Source organism: Diadema antillarum, unplaced genomic scaffold, assembly GCF_040938485.1.
Source record: "Diadema antillarum isolate AM-2024a unplaced genomic scaffold, OU_Dant_1.0 scf00000019, whole genome shotgun sequence".
NCBI lineage: Eukaryota > Metazoa > Echinodermata > Echinoidea > Diadematoida > Diadematidae > Diadema > Diadema antillarum.
Genome location: NW_027270908.1, coordinates 397,432 through 416,885, shown reverse-complemented (window position 1 = coordinate 416,885; position 19,454 = coordinate 397,432). Strand labels below are relative to the sequence as shown.

General features: G+C 37.1%; 1 protein-coding gene across 1 annotated transcript in view; it reads left to right on the top strand.

The window, feature by feature from the left end:
• Positions 1-19,454, top strand: part of LOC139728239 (WASH complex subunit 4-like) — a 51,455-nt gene that overhangs the window by 14,172 nt on the left and 17,829 nt on the right. The window contains exons 3-18 of the mRNA XM_071639204.1: positions 1,825-1,878; positions 4,226-4,291; positions 5,326-5,371; positions 8,207-8,274; positions 10,047-10,129; positions 11,011-11,053; positions 11,532-11,635; positions 12,084-12,204; positions 13,624-13,741; positions 14,205-14,332; positions 15,380-15,543; positions 16,329-16,446; positions 17,006-17,131; positions 17,581-17,688; positions 18,384-18,474; positions 19,103-19,158. Of these exons, the coding sequence (XP_071495305.1) occupies positions 1,825-1,878; positions 4,226-4,291; positions 5,326-5,371; positions 8,207-8,274; positions 10,047-10,129; positions 11,011-11,053; positions 11,532-11,635; positions 12,084-12,204; positions 13,624-13,741; positions 14,205-14,332; positions 15,380-15,543; positions 16,329-16,446; positions 17,006-17,131; positions 17,581-17,688; positions 18,384-18,474; positions 19,103-19,158 (1,494 nt within the window). The remainder of the gene's footprint in view (positions 1-1,824; positions 1,879-4,225; positions 4,292-5,325; positions 5,372-8,206; positions 8,275-10,046; positions 10,130-11,010; positions 11,054-11,531; positions 11,636-12,083; positions 12,205-13,623; positions 13,742-14,204; positions 14,333-15,379; positions 15,544-16,328; positions 16,447-17,005; positions 17,132-17,580; positions 17,689-18,383; positions 18,475-19,102; positions 19,159-19,454) is intronic.

The following is a 19,454-nucleotide window of genomic DNA, read 5'->3' as shown; positions in this document are numbered from 1 at the left end:
ATATACTCTTTATGAAATTATTTTGTATCAACATTGATGCCATCCAGTTACATGTACACTTGTCAGTCAAGCAATTGATAGAGAAGTAGTATGCTTTTGACAGCAGCAATTTTAATCATACAATTTTAATTTTAATTATATATTTTGAAACACAAATACAATGTATGAGTATGTGTGTGAAAAAAGGGAAGTAAATTGTGCTTTGGGCTGCAATCCAATTTTACCGGGATACAAACTGACTTTGGTTACTGCATCTTGAAAACATGAAACCCATTTAAAGTTCAACATCAGCTTCTTGAAAAATTTTGCATCTGACATGCATAAAAATACTTGTAAATGGGAACTGTAGGATATTTTAGGTTTACCCCCCCCCCCCCAAAAAAAAAGTCTTTTCTCAGAGGAATAAGAGGCGTATGACCTGAAGGAGATTAATGAATTAGCCTAAAGTCAATTTCATATCCAGACTTTGTGAAAGCCATAGAACAAACAGTTTGTGGTAAGACCTCCTTCCTTTGATAGGAAGAAGTTAATACCCCTATAATTACACTGTATGCATTGAACATGTATGTGCATGCATCATGGAAAACAATCATGGAACTTTTTCCCACTCCAAATCACTAAACGTGCAATCAGTTATTTAACTCATTAGACATTATATACATGATGACTGGCAGGGAAGGGAACATACCGAATGTTCCACCCGAAGGGTTTGAAATGCTATTGAGGGAGGTTATAAGTCCCGAGACGAAGTCAAGGGACTTATAGCCTTCTGAAATAGCATTTCAAACCCTGAGGGTGGAACGTTTGGTACATGTTCCCGACAACAAAAGTCATGATCTGTTATATTATATGGGTTAGTCAAATACGTCAAATACGTCAACGTCAACCACCAGAACAACGCACTCGATCGCTCGCTAGCGCAGAGCCAAATTCACTGTGCGTGTGCGGTCCTAGGCCTTCTGTCATTTGTTACGTGAAAATGTTTTCCCATGGGAGAACATTACAAAAATGTTCGCCCATGGGCGAACATAACGCATGTGCCTCCATCACGTGACTGTGTTTAGCCAATCACTAACCGGTATTTGACTAACCCATTTAATATATAATCATGGTAATCATGAGTACAATGCATCGTCAGACAAGTAGCAAGTAGATGAGTAACATGAATCATGCTCTCATTGCAAACAGTTGAAAGGGTACAGATCTTTTGCATTACATGACTGGGGAAGTTATTTCATGTACTTACAGATAAGATAGTAAAATAAGAAGTTGAATTTATCATTATTACTGTTTAAAAGAAAATACAGAAATGTACAAAAGTCTTATTTAATTTACTATGAAATGTGATGATTTTTCACTCTCAAGAATATATTGACAGTTTCTTTCGATGTTATGACAAGGCTTAACATTTTACCTTGTAACATTTGCTAATCATATGATTCAGTGTTTAAATGGAATCTTTTAGACAGCTGATGACTGAAATGATGATCAGCAAGTAGGCATAACTTTTGCTTGGCTGCAGTATCACTGCAGTCCTCTAAGCCTTTGCACATTGACTTTTGTGTGGTCAAAATGAAACAAAATGATTTTTTTTTTTTAATGTATTTATGTTTGAGTGTGTGCATTTTATTTTAGTTATTCATTCTATTCTCCATTCATGGGAAGGATCGCCCTTTCAGCCATACAAATAGTTAGGGCTGATTTTTCAAAGGGGTTCTTTGAAAATGTGCATGTACTGTAGGTGTGTATATATGTAAGCATATCAAAGATACCATGTTTATTTTTATCATGTAATTTTTTCCTCATTTCATTTCTAAATTTCAGTACCTACCATGCGAGCAGACCTCCTTGCTGGACCTCATCAAGACTGACAACAAGGTATATGTAAGATAAACATTTTCATTACCATTCCTTGCATGGGACTCGCCGGTTGGACAGCTCGTGCATCCCGGAATGGATTTTAGGGCCTGACGTCTCCCTGCGTCAGGTGGAATAGTTTTCACCCAACAGCACCCGGACATAAAAATCCCCTCACAAATTACACTCTTTCCATATTTCTTTTAAACAAACATAAAAAAGTGTTCCAACAAGAACTCACCTATATTTGTTATATCATGAAGTATTTTGATTCTTCTTGTTGACAGTTAGTGAAAATTTGAGAAAGGAGAAAATTAGATATATATCTTTCTTCGTAATAAAAGAATATGAAAATTGCAAATTTTGGATTTGGCGTTAATTGTCTCATGCACATTGCATTAAGGCTGTGGGGGACAACATGGACTCTTTTTTGTTTTGGTTCTTTATTATTGTTATTCCCTTGTGGACAACTGGAAATGTCACTCTGATTTGCACAAGTTTGCAGTTTAGAGTAGTAAATTGAATTCATTGAAATCCTGGTTCTCTCTGGTACATATTCCAGCTTAGTTCGTTTGCACAATATGCATGCATGCTAGAAAATGTTTGATATCTCTGCATGATTTGCATGGTAATTTGAATGCTTCTTTGAAACGGATTAACCAATATTATTGCCTAATCATTGGACTTGTTCTGGCAAAGTGATTGACAAAAATTTATCAACTTTCTTCCTAGGTTGGTGATAAGAAAAGAAGCATGTCTTTTGAAGTTGATTTGTATTCTTGGGGTGTTTTAAAGAATGTTAAATTACCCTGAATTTAAATGATTAGGATTTCTTCCACAAAAAACTGTTCCCTTTTGAGTACACAGAACAATTGTACGTGATACACTTGAATGACCTTAATTCTAGCAGTAATATTCCTTCTCATTTGAAACTGCAATGAGCATATCCCCATCTCAGACCATTAATGATCAATTTAAAAGTTGGGCAAGTATCTGTAAGCTGAAAGAGTTGGGAAAATGTCAAGTACAGCAATAACGACCACAAAATCAAGACCGATCAATTATAAAATCATATCATTTGCTACCACCATAGAAAAAACACAGTAAGTTTACGTCAAGACTATAGAGCCATTTTGACATTTTTAAAGCATTGAATTTTGAATATTTTGGCCACAATACCAAGAGCATTCAATTATGTCATCATCTTATTTGTAACCACTACACTTAAAAACAAACAAAGTTTACATCAAAACTGAAGAGGCATTGTGCGTTCTATTTGGCATTAGATTGTGACTATTGCAAGATACAATATATTTTCTAAGTTCATCAAAAGATGTTAAGCAAGCTGAGTGTGCATGTCTGCATCATGTTGCCTAATAACCCATTTTAAACTATGCTAAAAGTACTCAGCGACTGATCCCTGTGTCGAGACCACTGAAGCAGAACATACCACGGAAAGCATACATGTGTTACCACCGAGCGCCATTTTGTTTAAGTCCTTATGAAAAGGCAATTTCAACACATCGCTCAGTGCTTATTGGCGATCTGTGTATAAATGTGCTGAGAAAGATAGAGACGTGCAACTTGGGACTGAACTAAATGGCGGATTTCATGTGCGTGCTGGGGCAAATGGCCTTGCACCTTTTATATGTTCCGCTTCAGTGGTTGAAATTAATCTTTTCTCTAGCGTTGACAGTCCCTTTCATTACAAATTAACAGATGAGGCAATGTTGTGGCTCTGTGGATACAGACCATAGCATTACGGCGACTTCACCTTTATTCAGCTTGTGGGTAATATGAATGCAATTGTGCATCCCAATACCGAGCTTTTCCTATTGCATTAATGATGTAACTTATCTTCCAATGACACAAGATAACCCAAATCTATGCTCTTGCGCAATTTTCAAGAATTTTCAAACCCTCTGGACTCTATCATTCTAATGCTTGCCCCCTACTTAAGTTATGAAGTGAACAACATACATGTACATGCAAAACCAGACAGGGCACATAATTGAGTCATATGCGTGTTAAAAGTGTCAGCACTAATCATAATCGTGTACTGAAAAAAAAAAATATATATATACTCTTTGTATTAGACGAACACTGCTTGATGGAAAAGGAAAATCTTTACATGAATAAAAATAGGATGAATTCAAGGAACATGTCATGGAATTTTAGGCAGAATATAACAAACATTCAGAAATCTTCCAACTAGACTACTGTCAGTGTTTTGCCTCGGTAGCATGCAAAACTTTACAATGTTTTTCAGTGAAATTGCTCTACAATTAAGTTGTAGGCCTTATCCAGTCGCTGGTTCCCGCTGAACTTGGTTCTATGTTGGTATTTCCTCCCACCTTCAAAACCACAGATTTTCAACAAGGTGATCACGGTGTTTGCTTCCCTATGCTGCGAAATAGACCAACTCAAGTATGAGGTATGTCCTTGTTTGTTTGTTTGTTTTTTTTTTGGTGTGTTTTTTTTTTGTGGGGGGGGGGAGGGAGGGCATGGCATTGGTGAGTTAGATCTTAATAAACCACATTCTGGTATACTTGCACCCAATGGAGTGCCGTGTCTATACTTACATTGTATACAATCTCCATAAAGTCTTTATATTTATCTGTATTTATCTTACTTCAGGTTTATAGCTAAATTTCCTTGGTGAAAGCATATGGAAATAACAAATTAAGTGATTAATTCAGATTTTAGTAATGAAGATTTATGTAATTGTGTAATTTATGTCATTATGTAAATATGTGTACTGAACGTCAAACCATTTATTTCAAAACAATGGATTAAATCATTAATTTTAAAACAATGGAAAATGAAATTAACCCATTGAGGAGGGTTTGATTGTTCTACAACATGCATTTCCCTTTAGACGCTTGCCCGAGTTTACTCAGGACTCATCCTCAATGGGTTAAGTAATTCGATATTTAATTCAATAATGAGATCTTATTGGTAATGAAAAAAATATAATTTCTCAATGTCAAATCACTTATTTCAATACAATTAAAATTAATATTTAACATTTTTGTATTTGATTCAATAATGAGAGATTCTAGTGATGAAGATTACATAAATCACTTAATGTCACATCAGTTAATTCAAAACAATGGAAATTGTTATGTAGTAATTCCATAATTAGTTCAGTAATGAGGGATTATAGTAATTAAGAATGTATAATTTCTCTTCACATCAAATCATATAAAAACACTGGAAGCTGAAATTAGTTCCATAGTTAATTCAATAATAAAAGATTTTTTAACGAAAATTATATAGTTTCTCTCAATGAATGAATCATATTTTTTTTTTCAAAACATTGTTCACTTTTCATGACCTTATGGATAATGATTCATGTCCTTTCAGAAAAATATGAAACATATTTTGCTCATAGATTATATCATTATTAAATGATGCATGACTTAATCTTTGTAACATGTTGCCTTTTTTCTGCTTTGTGTTTCATAGGCAGAGAACAAATTTTACCCCGCTCTTCTTTTCTATGGTGAAGGAGGTAAGTGCATGTATCTCTCTGTGTCCTCAAAAAAGTGTTTTATTGGTCAATTAAATGAGTTTGTGAGTGTTTTGATAATTCTGTCAACTTTTGTGAATGTCTAGTCAACGGGGATTGAGGAAAGTTTATAATGTTTTAAAGAGTCAGTTTTATTGATATATGAAGCAGTTTCAAGTTGTCCTGAGTGCAAAATAGGAAATGTTGATGAAAAGGAAACTATTGGACTTCAAGACCAACAACGAGCCAACAGCTTGGATACTATTGATTTTGGACATTTCATCAATTTAGCAAAGGTGGCACAGTTTGTGAATACATAGTATATACATCAATGTAACTACATACGTGCCACTCTTTCATTTTTTCATATCCAATTTCAAACATAGATTCTAGTTTTTACACAAATTTCAAACAGAAGATGCCATGTTTTCAATCGTTGCCAAATACTTAAGCGCACTTGTGTGCTCACTGAGCGATTTTCAACACTTCCAATTTGGCCCGCACTGTTAAAGAGTTTCCGTCGAGGTGTGTAGGTTCTAATGCACGAGACAGTGTTTATGGACAGGAAGAGGGGAAAGAAGGGCGCTAATGACTGTGGGTGTGCGGTAGAAAGGCAATGTAGGGCAATGACAAGCCAACTGACACATGTGTTCAGTGCACCACTCATCTTGACTCACCTCCTGCACTCCCTGGCACATAGGACAGGGCTGGATGAGGTCAAAAGGTCATTACAAGGCTGATGGGATATCAAATGTTTTCTGACCCATATATGTTCATGACTCTGCAACACATTCACTAAACAGGCATGTAGCCAATGGTAGTGCAAGTTGCCAGACAGATATTTCATTCATTTGTGGAATGAAAAGTTATCAGTGTGTCAAAAGCAGGTTGTGGAGAAGAAGATGTGTGAAGATTTATCAAGATTAAGCTCTGAAAGTATGACGAAAGAAACTGGTGACTGGTTACATAGTGGAGATCAGTAGTTAGCAAATAACTTTTTTTTTTTCAAAACCAAGTAAAATTGGGAGAACCTTCTCTTTAACAACACTACTAAATTATTCAGCACATTGTTTACATTGTCAAATAACTTTACTGCTGTTTTTAATTGATTTTAATTGAACATTATCAAGATGAGTCAGAGATGTTGGTGACATTTGGCATGAAATCACTCATTATTTGACAGAAGAGCAATAAAATAATGCAGCGAATTGATGACAGCTGGCTGTTTTCAGTTCAGAGCTTGTGCCTGATGTAGGGCTCTGAGGCTGGTAGAGACTCCAATTCTAAGCATCTACTAACTGGGAAATTCTCCCGCCCGAACCCCTGGCATACTGGAGACTCTGAATGGCTTACATAGACATGATATTGTGTTGCTCGGCGCAAATCACAAGCACAGCATGAAGTGCAACAGCCCTTGCACAGGGTTCAGGGTCTATTTAAAGACCCTTGCAAGCTGTAGAGTTATAGATATTCTAAGGACTGGTGATACCACAGCCTTAGTTTTGCAACATTAAAGTGACAAAACTAAGGTTTTGGCTTCAGAAAGCAAAATTTTATTAAAGTGGGAGAAACACAGCCAAAGTTGTGGGAATTCAAACTCAAGCGGGAAAGAGGACGATTGTAAGAAAATGGCCTCGGAGTGGGAGATCTGCTGCTGAAAGTGGGAGAGTTGAAGTTTCTGGATTGGAAGAGACATTCGATGCATCCTTGAATGAAAACCTTGTGTTAGTGATTTGGCGCAGAGGGAAATCTCCTTTTCACTTCTAGAAGAACTAATTTCAGTGAAAACGTCTCTGGTGCAGACGCTGTATTGCAGATTATGTCGAGAAGGACATTCCAGTACATGTGGCTACTCGTCTCTATCGCCCCCCTCCCCTCTTTTCCTGAGCTCTGTTGACTCATGCAAGTGTTCCTATACATGTCTGCATGATTCATACGGACTGTGCAGGCCTAAACATACCTTGTAAGGAATATGCTTTGGGGGAGGGGGGGGGGGGGGGGGGAGAGGCGTTGGAGGCTACATATGGTAGGCCGTGGGTGAGGTGTCGTCAAGAAACAGTTGGCTGTCATGCGGCATGTCAGTCATGCCCTTTTTCAAAGGTTTTTTCTTTTCTTTTTATATTAATAATGTCCTGTCTTGTATTGCTTAGTGCTATGTAAAACAAGGATGTCACTCTAATGTGGAGATCTACAAGTTGTATCTTGGTATCCATACTGTATGTCATCATTAGCCACGCAGTTAGTGAAATAATCAAATAGCATTGAATTACGCCCTCATCATCAGTGATCATGATTAAAGTTGAATTGTATTCAAGACAGGTTATGTGGCAGCACAATTGTGTTCAAATTGACACATTTTTGTTTTGTTTAGTGTTCCATTTACAATTATGCTGTTAATCATGAAGTATTAGATCTTATTACTGCTAGCAGTTTTGAGACATGCAGAGCAGTTAAACATAATTCCATGTGAGATCAGTTGGTTTGCCATTAATGTATCACTGAGATACATGTGCCCTTGTGTCTAGAGGACAGATTTATTCATCACAGTGTTATTCAATTGTATTCAAAGACTTGTTGGTTAACTGAGATTGACTGATTAAAATTTAAGCTCCTATCTCCAGACCTTTTAGAGACAACGGATAATTCAATTATGCATAGAACTGAGTTTTCTCATTATTTTGAAATCACCTTTGATGCATAAGTAACAACGTGAAGTTTTACACATACATGTTTGTACATGTAAAAACTGCTCTTGCCAATTAAAGTTAAATGTTTAACCAAAGAATTACTATGTTGTAGTGCTATTCTTCAAGGTCTTTTCTTTTATCTTGCAAACAGAGCCGGAGTCGGGGCTGGAGGAGGGGGAGGCGCAAGTACAGATGGGACGTCTCATGCCATTCCTACAGGTACTAATTACAATTATGCACAAAAAACAATTCAACTGTGTTTAGTAATGTAGCAAAGAGCATAATACTGTGAAAATGGGGGGGGGGGGGTGGATAAGAGAATCATTACAGCCCTGAGTAATTTGCATGTGACTCACGTGATTGAAAGATCGAGGTAGTTCATGTTTGCAGGTTTTACCTCTGAAATTTTTATATCCTCTTTTACTTTTTTGTTTGTTGTTTGATTTTACGTGATCTGTCATGTGCTGTTTATGTGATTTAATTAGTTTAATCACTGTTCTAAATTGTTGCCAAAACAACTTGTGTGTACACATGTTTATGGACTGGGAAGTATGCTTGTGTTTGTGTGGGATTCCTCCCATATTTACTGCTTCACCTTGTGCTCAACTGTTATGTGTACAACTTTAGTTAAAGGTACCTCACAGCAAAAGTTGTCCACTACATAGCACTTAGCCAAGCCAAAAGGATATTTTTTAGTGAGATGGGGAAAAAAAAAACACATAAAAAAAAACCAACCAAAATAGGTTTGTATGAAATTATGATCATATTTTCCACATACTTGCCCAAACAGGCTTTGGGGAATGCTTTCTCATGCAAAAGGACTTGATTTTGTAAGATTACCAGGTCACTGTGAGATGTGTCACCATCACTATGCCAGTCCACCCTTTGTAGCCCCATGTTGTTAATTCCCTGGAACCCTGGCGTCACACATTCATAAAGAACTTTGTGAAATTCATGACAACGCCCCATCCCCACGAATACGTCAAGAGTTCTCTCCAATGCATAATCATTACATCAGGTGCTATGAGAAAAGGAGTGTTAGGCTCTTCTGTTACAAAATCTTCAAAGATTTAAAGATCCCAAGGCAGATTCAATGCATAATAGATAGATAGATAGATAGATAGATATTCAAATAGATAGATAGATAGATAGATAGATGAATTGGAAGAATAAAGTGCAACAGAAAAAGGACAGAGAGAGAGAGAGAGAGATGAAAAATAGATGTAAAGAGACTTTGTATTCTAGTGCGTGCTTTTATGTTTTCATACAGTCACATGTCACATGTGCAGTGTGTGTGTGTGTCTGTTTGCAGAAATTTCTATTAAGCTGCATCCCAATTCTGCCAAATATGTGAAATTCTGTAGCATCTTGAATACCTAAATGTGCAGTGATTCTCATGATAAATCAGTTTCAAGACTAAAACTTTGCTGAAGGGTACCTACATATGTACAATACTACATCATCGCTGGTACATAATCACCGAGCTATCCATAGTCCTGTTGCACTGAGAAAGAAATGTCAAAATGTGTTATATGATTTCTGTTGCATGAATGTATCCATCAACCATATAGATGATATATTTCTAATAAGCAAAATACTGTAAAACGAGGAATGTTTGTGTGCATTTTAATTTCGCGAATTTCGCGAGAGCCAAGATTTGCGAAATTAAAATGCACGCGAAAGTTCTTGTCTACACTATATGCATTGAATGTTAGAGGCAACTCGTGAAAATTTTACGCCGCGAAAAAGGCCATCCTCTCCAATTTGCGAAAAAATTTCATGCCATGAAAATATTGCGTTTGACAGTAAACCGTTGTGCAAAATAAACCTGCTTTGTGTATACACTGCAATCTACTTTGTGTAACACGGTAGTATAAGGAATGGTTTGGGGACTTTACGTGCAATTGGAAATATTCAGCTTTGTTGGTTTTACCAGGTAGATATTTTGAGTCCTTACTGAAACTAGCTTTTTGTGATGATTGTATTCACAGGAGTTGTCTTGCTACGTGAATCGCTGCTATGAGGTGGTAAGAAACATGGTGGCACAACTAGCAGCCCTCTACAACAATGCCAAGTGAGTTTTATGTGTCATCTGTAATGGAACTCTTACAATGGGAAGCTCTTGTACAACATTGTGGAGAGTTTCAACAAAATCTAGTGACCACATAACTATGACCATGTGATAGACAACATGACAAATTTGATTTGTTTTTCTATTTGAATATTACTATGTCTCAAGTCGGGTCACCATGCTGTCACCTCCAATTTAAAGCATTTTATTGTGTTTACATGTACTTCTGCTGATTAGCAATTTTGTTGTTTTGTTTACGTGTAAACAATGTAGTCTTGTGCATTTTTGGTGAAATTAAATAGTCTGTCGTAAAATTGGACCATCTGCAAGAGAGATTTGATGTTAGCAGGATTTTTAAATATTCCTCATCCTTCTCTGTCACTGGTGACTAGCTTTACATCATTGAATTAAGACACCAAATAAGAATTTCTATGCAGTGATTTAGATTTGTACACCCTTTAATAGCTTTGATTTCCATTGTGAATTGAGTGGTGTATGCATAAACTGTTGACTTTTAAGCATGTCTGATGCTACAACAATGATGTGGAGTTCAGATTATCATTTGTAACGTACTGGATAGTGACACACCTTGTACTGTAATCAAAGGTACCAAGCTTTTATTTGAAGTTTACAGAGTGACAATATCAGTAGCATTTACCATATTCGCTGTAAAATATTCCTATATGGGTCAACTTGTTTCCACAAAGAAATGCAGAATTACCCTTATCACCATAAAAAAAAAAACCAGATTATGATATCATATTTAAAAGAGACAAAACAGAAAGGCTATTTCTTACTCTGTATCTGAAAAAAAACCCAACATATTTACATTATCCCACCATGTGATATCCTCCATAAATCATGTCTTGTTTTCTTATTTTCAGAACTGCACCAAAGATAATTGATGTCACCCATGTGCATTTCCTGGTGAGTGGTTTTGCTTTCAAAAGCTGCTTCCTCCTCCCTTTCAGTGACTTTCTCTTGATAACATAGCCAACTTTAATGAATGATCTCTTGAAACATAAGTATTACCTGGCATATATTATGCAATGTAATTGTCTCTATTAATATGCAATATTTGTTTGTTTGATTTTAATTTTAGAGCGAGAAGGAGAGAGAGAGAGAGACTAATATGTGCAAGTGGATAGAATAAGTGCCCAGATAAAAGAAGTTGAATTACAGAAACTTGCATTTTTGGGGGGTCAGTTTAGAGGACAGGATATTTTGTAAATCATAAAAAAGAGTGATTTGTTCAGAATATATACTATTATAGTCTCGTTTTAGTTCAAGACCAGGCTTTTCAAAACTTGGATCTTTTGTTTCACATGCAGATTATAGAAATATTAATCATTTTCCATTCAACTTTGACACAGAATTTATATAATTCATGTCTCCGTTTCCACAGACCACATACGAGTACCTTGGTGAGCTTCTGAGAATTCTGATCACCCTGGACGAGATTGTGGCCAACCAAGCTACTCTGAGGGACCACTGGACACTGTACAAGAGGTACCTGCTGTTGTCAAGCCATGTGCTAGGGGGTCTCCTTGAGAAATATGATATCGTTCGCTCCTTACTGTCAGTATTAACTTGAGTTTGTGATTCTGAAATTTTGATAGTCAAACTTGTGTACTCAATACCTCATTTACTGTTTTGCTCTCCTCCTCATTGGTAAGCTTTTATATATCCTTTCCTCCTTCTTTCCATCTCCCCTCTCATCTTTCTCCTCACCTTTCCTCATCTTCCTGTACTTGCTCTCCTCCCTATGCATCTATTGCACCTCTTCTCTCTTCCCCCTTCACGTCCCACCTTCCTTTCTCATCTTTCCTCCGTCTTGTATTCTTCCCCCCTCACTGCTCTATTTCGTGTTTCCTCCCCTCCTCCACCAGCTCATCCTCTTTTCTTTTACCCATCTGGTGACTGATCTGTGATGCCTCTTCCTTCTCTCCCCCCTCAGGATGTTGAAATCCGTGCACCACAACCCCCAGAGGTTCGGCATGGAGGAGTCCAAACTGAGGCCATTCGAGAAGCTGCTGATGGGACTACAGGGGCAGCTACTGGACGGCATGATCTTTCAGGTATCGAATCCTTATTCCATTAAAAACTTGTCTTCATGTCCTCCCATTCCCAAACTCCACCATCTCCCATCCCCTTCATCCCAAACAGGCATGAAGAAAATAGTTATCACCTGACATCAGTGTGACATTTGTGAAAGTTTGAGATCAAAAGTACATCAGTGACTCTGTTGTTTCTTAAAACTTGCCTCACTGCTCACATGTACTTTCTTGAGAGTTTGAGATCAAAATTGTATCAGTGAGTTTATGTTTAAATAACTTTGCATTATTGCTTACATGTACAATCATGAAAGTTTGGGATCAGACATATGTCAGCGACTCGGTTTTCCGAAGCTTGCATCACTGCTCACTTGAACAAAGAATCTCTCGTTGATTGCTGCTACCATGGTAATGAAGGAAATACTTAAAGGTGATTGGCTGTTGCTTTTGATAGTTACCATAGTTTTATGCTGTCATACTAATTTTACTAATTGCAACAATGAATCATGGTTTGACAAGCATAAGTGACAATGCTCATGGTATTCAAGTTCATGAAATCTTTCATCGAGATGTTTTCATTGCAACTGATTGACAAATTGCCCTACATCGACGTAAATAAGCACTGAATTGATCAGTGTTTTTGTAGTAGCCATGATAAAAAATCATGGCCGTACATACTCGAGCAGGATTTGAACCTATGGTATTGTTATCCATGTTCATGAGAGTACTCTAATCACCAAACTATATTTTTTTCTTACCCCTGGAGAAACATTTTGTTCATGAATTGAAGATTGTTGTACTGAGCTTGTATGATAAATAAATCATCATGCTTATGTCGATTTCAAGTAATGACCTCTATTTTGATGAATGAAATGTGGGGTTCTTAATTAGACATGAGCTCACTGTTCTTGGAAATGAGCACTTGATTTGGTCAAGATGTTATACTCTCTGGTATCATGTACGAAATCTAATGTAACTTGGTAGGTGTAGCTGAAGCGGTGAGCAACATGTAATAAATGGACAAAGCTGTCCTTTTTATATTGTCATTTGCTGCAAAGAATCAGTGGACCAACATCATTGTTATTGCAGGTGTCTGCATGGACCTTTCGAGCGACATCACTTTACAAGCACTGATAATTTTTCATCCCTGCCAGTCATTTAGCGCCCCTTGTGGTTGATGAGTCAATTTTCACATTTCAAGGGCTAACATTATGTCTTTGGATGATGGTTTATTTCTCAAACGTCATTTAGTTTTTAAAATGATATCAGTTTATCATTTTTCTTTTTAAGTAGAAAGAGAGGTTTCCGATTTGTGTGTCTGTACATTGAGTTGTGACAGAGTAGACTTGCCCTAAATCTTTGCCACAAAATTTGCAATCAGATATTGATTGAAGGTGTTGGAATGCAGGGTGCTAAGATTTCCAATTTTGTATTGATTTGCAGAACTGTGTGGAGCAGAACTTTGATGATGGCAGTGTCATGGTTTCCAAGAACTCACACTTTGCCGAGGAGTTTGCCTACAACATCCGCACCATGTTTGCCAACACAGAGCCCAGAATAGGTGAGGCAGCACTAAATTATGTTATACATATCCATGCTATTATATGTTATCTTTTTTTCTACATTGTGTGAGAATGTGACATAAAATCAATCAATCAATCAATCAATCAATCCAATTTCTATTTTTGAGTGGAATTACTAATTACATTTATATGAAGAGAAAGAGGTTATTTGGTGTGGCAGTAATATCTTCTTCTACCTTTTTTTTTTGTTGTCAAATTTTCTTCATAACCATGGATTGTAGCCCAATCTCTTTATGCAAGGCATTGGCAAATTTATTTCAAGAGTTTTATTCAAAGTTTTGTTGTGTGGGGTTTTTTTTTCTCAATCCTGTTTTCCAGGAATCCTGCATGATTGTATTTATTTATGTATAATTGCATTTTTAGTAACAAACCACAAGTTGCACTACATTTTAAGAGAAAAAGGACAGACAAAAAGGGTGAAATTGTTTCATTTGTTTCCAGGTGAGGTGAATGAGACTGACCAAAGAGTGAAGTACGCTGGAATATGTGGCTTGTATGTCCTGCACTACCAGATCTTCAGAGTCATCGACAAGAAGGTCTTCAAGTCACTGTGGGACGTCTACAAAAAGGTATCAAGGATCAAACTATGAAAGGAGCCTCAGTTGTAATGCTTACGAAGATGTAGTGTGTGATCCAGTCATATTTTCCATGGCAAAAGAAAATAGTTTGTGAATAAAGCACCCTACCCAGTAAAAGCTTTATTTACTTGTTGTTTTTTTTTAATGGGCATCTGGGCCAAAGCTTCTGGTTTTATCTGAATATAAATGCAACACTTTTTTCAAGCTTGTTGATTTGTCACAAAGTGAACAATTATCAGCATGAAACCCTTCATCTCAGTGCATTTAGTGGCATATATTATCATAAAAGAGGATTACTATAACTGCAGCAGCCATCATTGTAGGATTTCAATGCAACACTGACACAATCTAGAATTGCAATGACTACAGTGACAACGATATATAGTTCTAAAGACTACAGTGACTATTATATGAACTGGTATAAGTTTGATGACCATTATATATGACTGTAAGGAATCATTAACCCGTTGAGGACGAGTCCCGAGTATACTTGGGCAGGTGTCTATGGGAAATGCGTGTTGTAGCAAAATCAGCCCGTCCTCAACGGGCTAAGATGCATAATTTCTGTAACCATGATGATCATTTTATAGGATTATGACTGTTATGTATCACGACAGCTGTATAAGACTACATTGCCCAAACTGACTATTGTACAGAACTGCTAGCAATATAACCAATACATAGGATTGCTACAGCTACTGTATACGCTGTTATTTTCGCATACAGATATTTTCGTGAATGACGAGGTCATAGATATTTTTGCGAGATGTTGTTTTTGTGAATCGATGCCGACCTTTATGCTAGTGCTCTATTAACAAAGCGCATGTAGACATTTTCGCGTGTTGTTAAATTCGCGATCCAACTGTGATTCGCGAAAATTAAACCCTCGCGAAAATAACAGCTTATACAGTAAATCGAATGTTATCAAGAGTGCGCTAAGTAAAATAACCTGTGTATGGGATTGCTATGACTGTAATGACCATTGGATACAGTTACAGTGACCATAACCTAGGTCATTTGTTTTTCTAATCTGTGTAGATTCCTGCAATCACCTTGACCGCCAATGTGGTGTGGTCAGCCAACCAGTTCCTCCTGAAGAGCCTCTCGCCCCATGTGGCCAGACTGATTGACAGGAAGGCCCAGCACCACGTCCTCCAACAGACCAGCATCTTCCTCCAACAGAAGAGCCAGAATCTTCTCAAGTATGTTTCTCTCACCTCAACAGGCCCTGCTTCATACCCCTTCCCTACCCCTTCCCCCTTTTAGATGGGAGGGTGGTTAGAGATGCAGATTTTTGCACAACAGTGATGAAGGGTGGATAGTGGGGCAGTTTGTCACGCGGTGAAACATTTCAAGTTGTATTCATGACTTTTTAATGGTGGCCCCAATGCTTCAAGATTTCCTGTCCATTTATAACCCTTCAAGGCTCCCAAACCACACTTTTTGTGGTTTTGGTGCTGTATCTTTTTATTACATTTTTTTTTGCCTCACATTGTTAGATATTTGTAAGTTTGCTTCACATTGTTAGATCTTTGTTAATTAAAGTTTAAAAAAATATCTTTAGAAGAGCTCATTGTTGTCTATATGTAATTATTTGTTTCAGTTGCAGAATTCTCAAAATTCAATTGTTTGCCACATTTGTATCTGATCATTCAAATGGCAACAGATTTTAGAAGATTAAAGTTTCCATTTCTATCTCGATTGGTAAAGGTTTGTTATTGTTCTTTCTTTTTTTATTAGTGGAATTAGTGAATTGAACATGCTCCTTCAATCTTTTTTCCAATGCACTGAAGTTCAGGGTTGCCAATTTAGTGATGGCTCTTTGATAATTTCTTCCGCAAAATGTCCTCAGGACTTGATCGCAAAATGACTGGCATATGAAACTGTGTCAGAGAAATTCCCTTGTTTCTTTGCAAGGATTACAGTGAGTTAAATATCATGTTGTTAACATGAGATCGTCACTTCTTCCATCCCCCTATGCTCCCAGGGAGGTTCAAGTGTACTACATGCAAGTGTGTTCATGGATGATCCGTATGGAGTCCAGCCTCACCCAAGCCAACACAGTCATCGAGGACCTCACCCATAAGTGCACCCTCTTTATCCATGTGAGTGTGAATATTTTCAGCCTCCATGTCTGTCGTGTTCAGTGGTGCAATACCTCCCTAAAATACATAGATTTTTCTGATATTTAACTGACTTTAAATTTCCATGGCCATTTCACCAAGAGAGATTTAAGAGGCATAGTGTTATTCTATCAAATTGTTATTGCTAAGTTCATTCACCAAAAAGTATATTTATTAAAACTCAAAAGAAATTGACATTCTTGAAATGTTACATTCTGGTATAGCAATCTATATTTCATTTTGTTGTAATCATCATAATTTCTTAGTGGTCAATTATGATTTTGTGCCCACAACGTACACTAATATTCACAATATTCTTGTAATTCTACGTGGACTGGACACTTACTGCACAGTGAATAATTCCTAACAGATTAGCTGTTAAATTCATAATATATGCTGTAGTGATATAGCTTATTCTCTTTTTCTTGATAAGTTGGTTTATTTCAGGCTGAAAATGGGTCAAAGTGTGAAGTGTTACCAATTTGTATTGTATTAGCCTTTAATGTGTGTGTGTTGTTGTTGTTGTTGTTTGTTTTTTCAGGGCCTTCTGTTTGCGTATAACATCAGCAACCTGGTGCACACAGTGATGAACCTCCATGCCCACATGAACAAGCCGATGACAAAGACGGCGGTACTGGCTCTGTGCCGCCTCATTGAGATGCTCAAGGTAAAGCATAATATATTATAGAATGGGTCAAGGAAACCTTGCAATCTCATTGGTCAAGAGTTGCGAGTTGATTTTTACTAGCCGTGGGTTCAATATCAAATAATTATTTAGATCACCGACAATAGCCATTGTAGACATGTTGTTGCGCAATTGTCCATCACATCATCTCTTCACGTTGTGCTCAACTGAAGATCATCCTTTTGAATGTGCTATTAAAGCATCACTACACTAAAAGTACATGAAACTATGAAGATTGTTTTAGTCCAAATGGTTAATCATAACAGCTCACTGTATAATTCCTAAATGCTAGGCCACTTGAGGTTGTACCCACACACTGCACAATGTTTCAAAGCGAGCTGTACTCATCCATAGTGACCTTGTGTAGATTTAAAGCTTATTTCTTTCACATTGGAGCAGTAAAAATGAGATATTTCCCCTTTCCGACACAGAGCATCGAGCACACGTTCCACCGGCGAACCATGCTGGTCGCAGAGTCCGTCACACACATCATTCAGCATCTACAGTTCATGGCGCTAGCGTCCGTCAACACAGCGAAGGTAGGTAGCCTGTGAGATGCCTTGCCTCACCAGTGGGCATGTTTACATTCATATTCTTATCTATACTTTGTAAGAACTGTACCTACTGACAAGCGTAATGTTTGCTCCAGCTTAGGAATAAGAAGTCCATGTGAATTGGACTTAAAGCTTTAGACTGTGTTTGATACGATCAGGGCAATCAAATAGCTTGTTGCGATGTCATGATTTAAAGCATTTGTAAATTGAAAAACAATAATAAACCAGCATGCTATTCATACATATAATTGCCTCTAAGTGGTGAGTGGTGTGTTTTGCGAAAGTAGAAAGATGATTGAATCTTTTTAATGAAAGATTTTAGTCAATTATTTCAGGAATCATCTTGTTTTGGATAAATTGACTGCCTTTTCAGTCGTCGTCCGTCATTGTACTTAAAGCTGTTCTGATTTCCATGACATTTTGTTGATTAGTGGCACTGAACATCAAATAAGAATATCAAACTTTTGCTTACTCATGGCACGGCCATTAGGAATATTCATGTACATGGGGAATTTCTTTTACCAGTGTTTTTTTTTTTAATAGTAGAATATTGTAGTCAATATTGAAATTCTGCCATACACTAATACCTTGAGAGACCACAATTAACCTCAGTCATAGATATTGTGTGACAGATCTTTTGAATGACAAGCGGTTGGTTTTGTTTGTGTTCCATACGACAGAAACGCATCATCTCGGACAGGAAGTACAGTGAGAAGCGGTTGGACGCCCTCTCTGCCCTGGTGCTGGTAGAGAATGCGCTGAACGGACCCTGTGAGTAAAAGGCAATGCTTCCTCCACCAATGTTTCCCCCCCATCCCTGGGATCCCTGGGGTGACAAGACCTTGCATTGCAAAAATTATGAATTTTCAGGGCAGTGAAAATTTTTTTTATGCCTCCGCCACGAAGTGGTGCCGGAGGCATTATTCATTTTTGCAAAATGGCATCAGTGTTGTTGTCAAATAATGTAGAAACATTGTTTTGATTGCATTAAAATTGTAATGTGTTTTCAACTCAAATCAGGATTTCTGATATTCAAAATTGAGTTAGGAGGGTTTTGAATGTATTTCGTAGGCATGTGGAGTGTAAAAAGATATCGACTGAAAATATAAACACAGGTGAAATAGATCTGGAAGCATAAAACATGCTCAAAATTAGTGAAACAGTGAAGTGGAGATCATATTTATTTGTCTTTTTTTTTTTTTTAGCCAGCCACTGTCCCCCCAACAACTACAATTTTCATTTCAGTCAAACGCCTATAATCACTGTCTCTTTTGGTATAATCTTCTTGTTGATACCAGCTCTTGCATGAGGATTGTTTGTTTGTCTGTGTGTACAGTTTATTTTACTTGTGTGGGGACAGAGATTAGTTTGCCAGTGATTTTTGATTTTCACTCTACAGCTACCAAGGAGAGGAGGTTGATCGCCAATCTTGCCCTGGCTGTGGGAACACAGATGGTGAGTGGAAACATGCAGAGCTTGAGTCTGTACGAATAACTCTAAATTCGCCATTACCAGCTGAGCTTCAACTTGAGAGTGTATAAATAGAGCAATTTTGCTTTCTTTTTACAGTACTTTAATTATGAAATGATATTCATTCATGGTAAAGTATACTTTGAGTTCTGCTGTGTTTCTAAGTTAATTATTAATTCACTTCGGTCTGAGTAATGACTACAAATGGCATTTCAAAATGTTTGGTAAAATTAAAGGAGTGTGTCTTTTCCATACACAAATGAATGTTTGATACACATGTT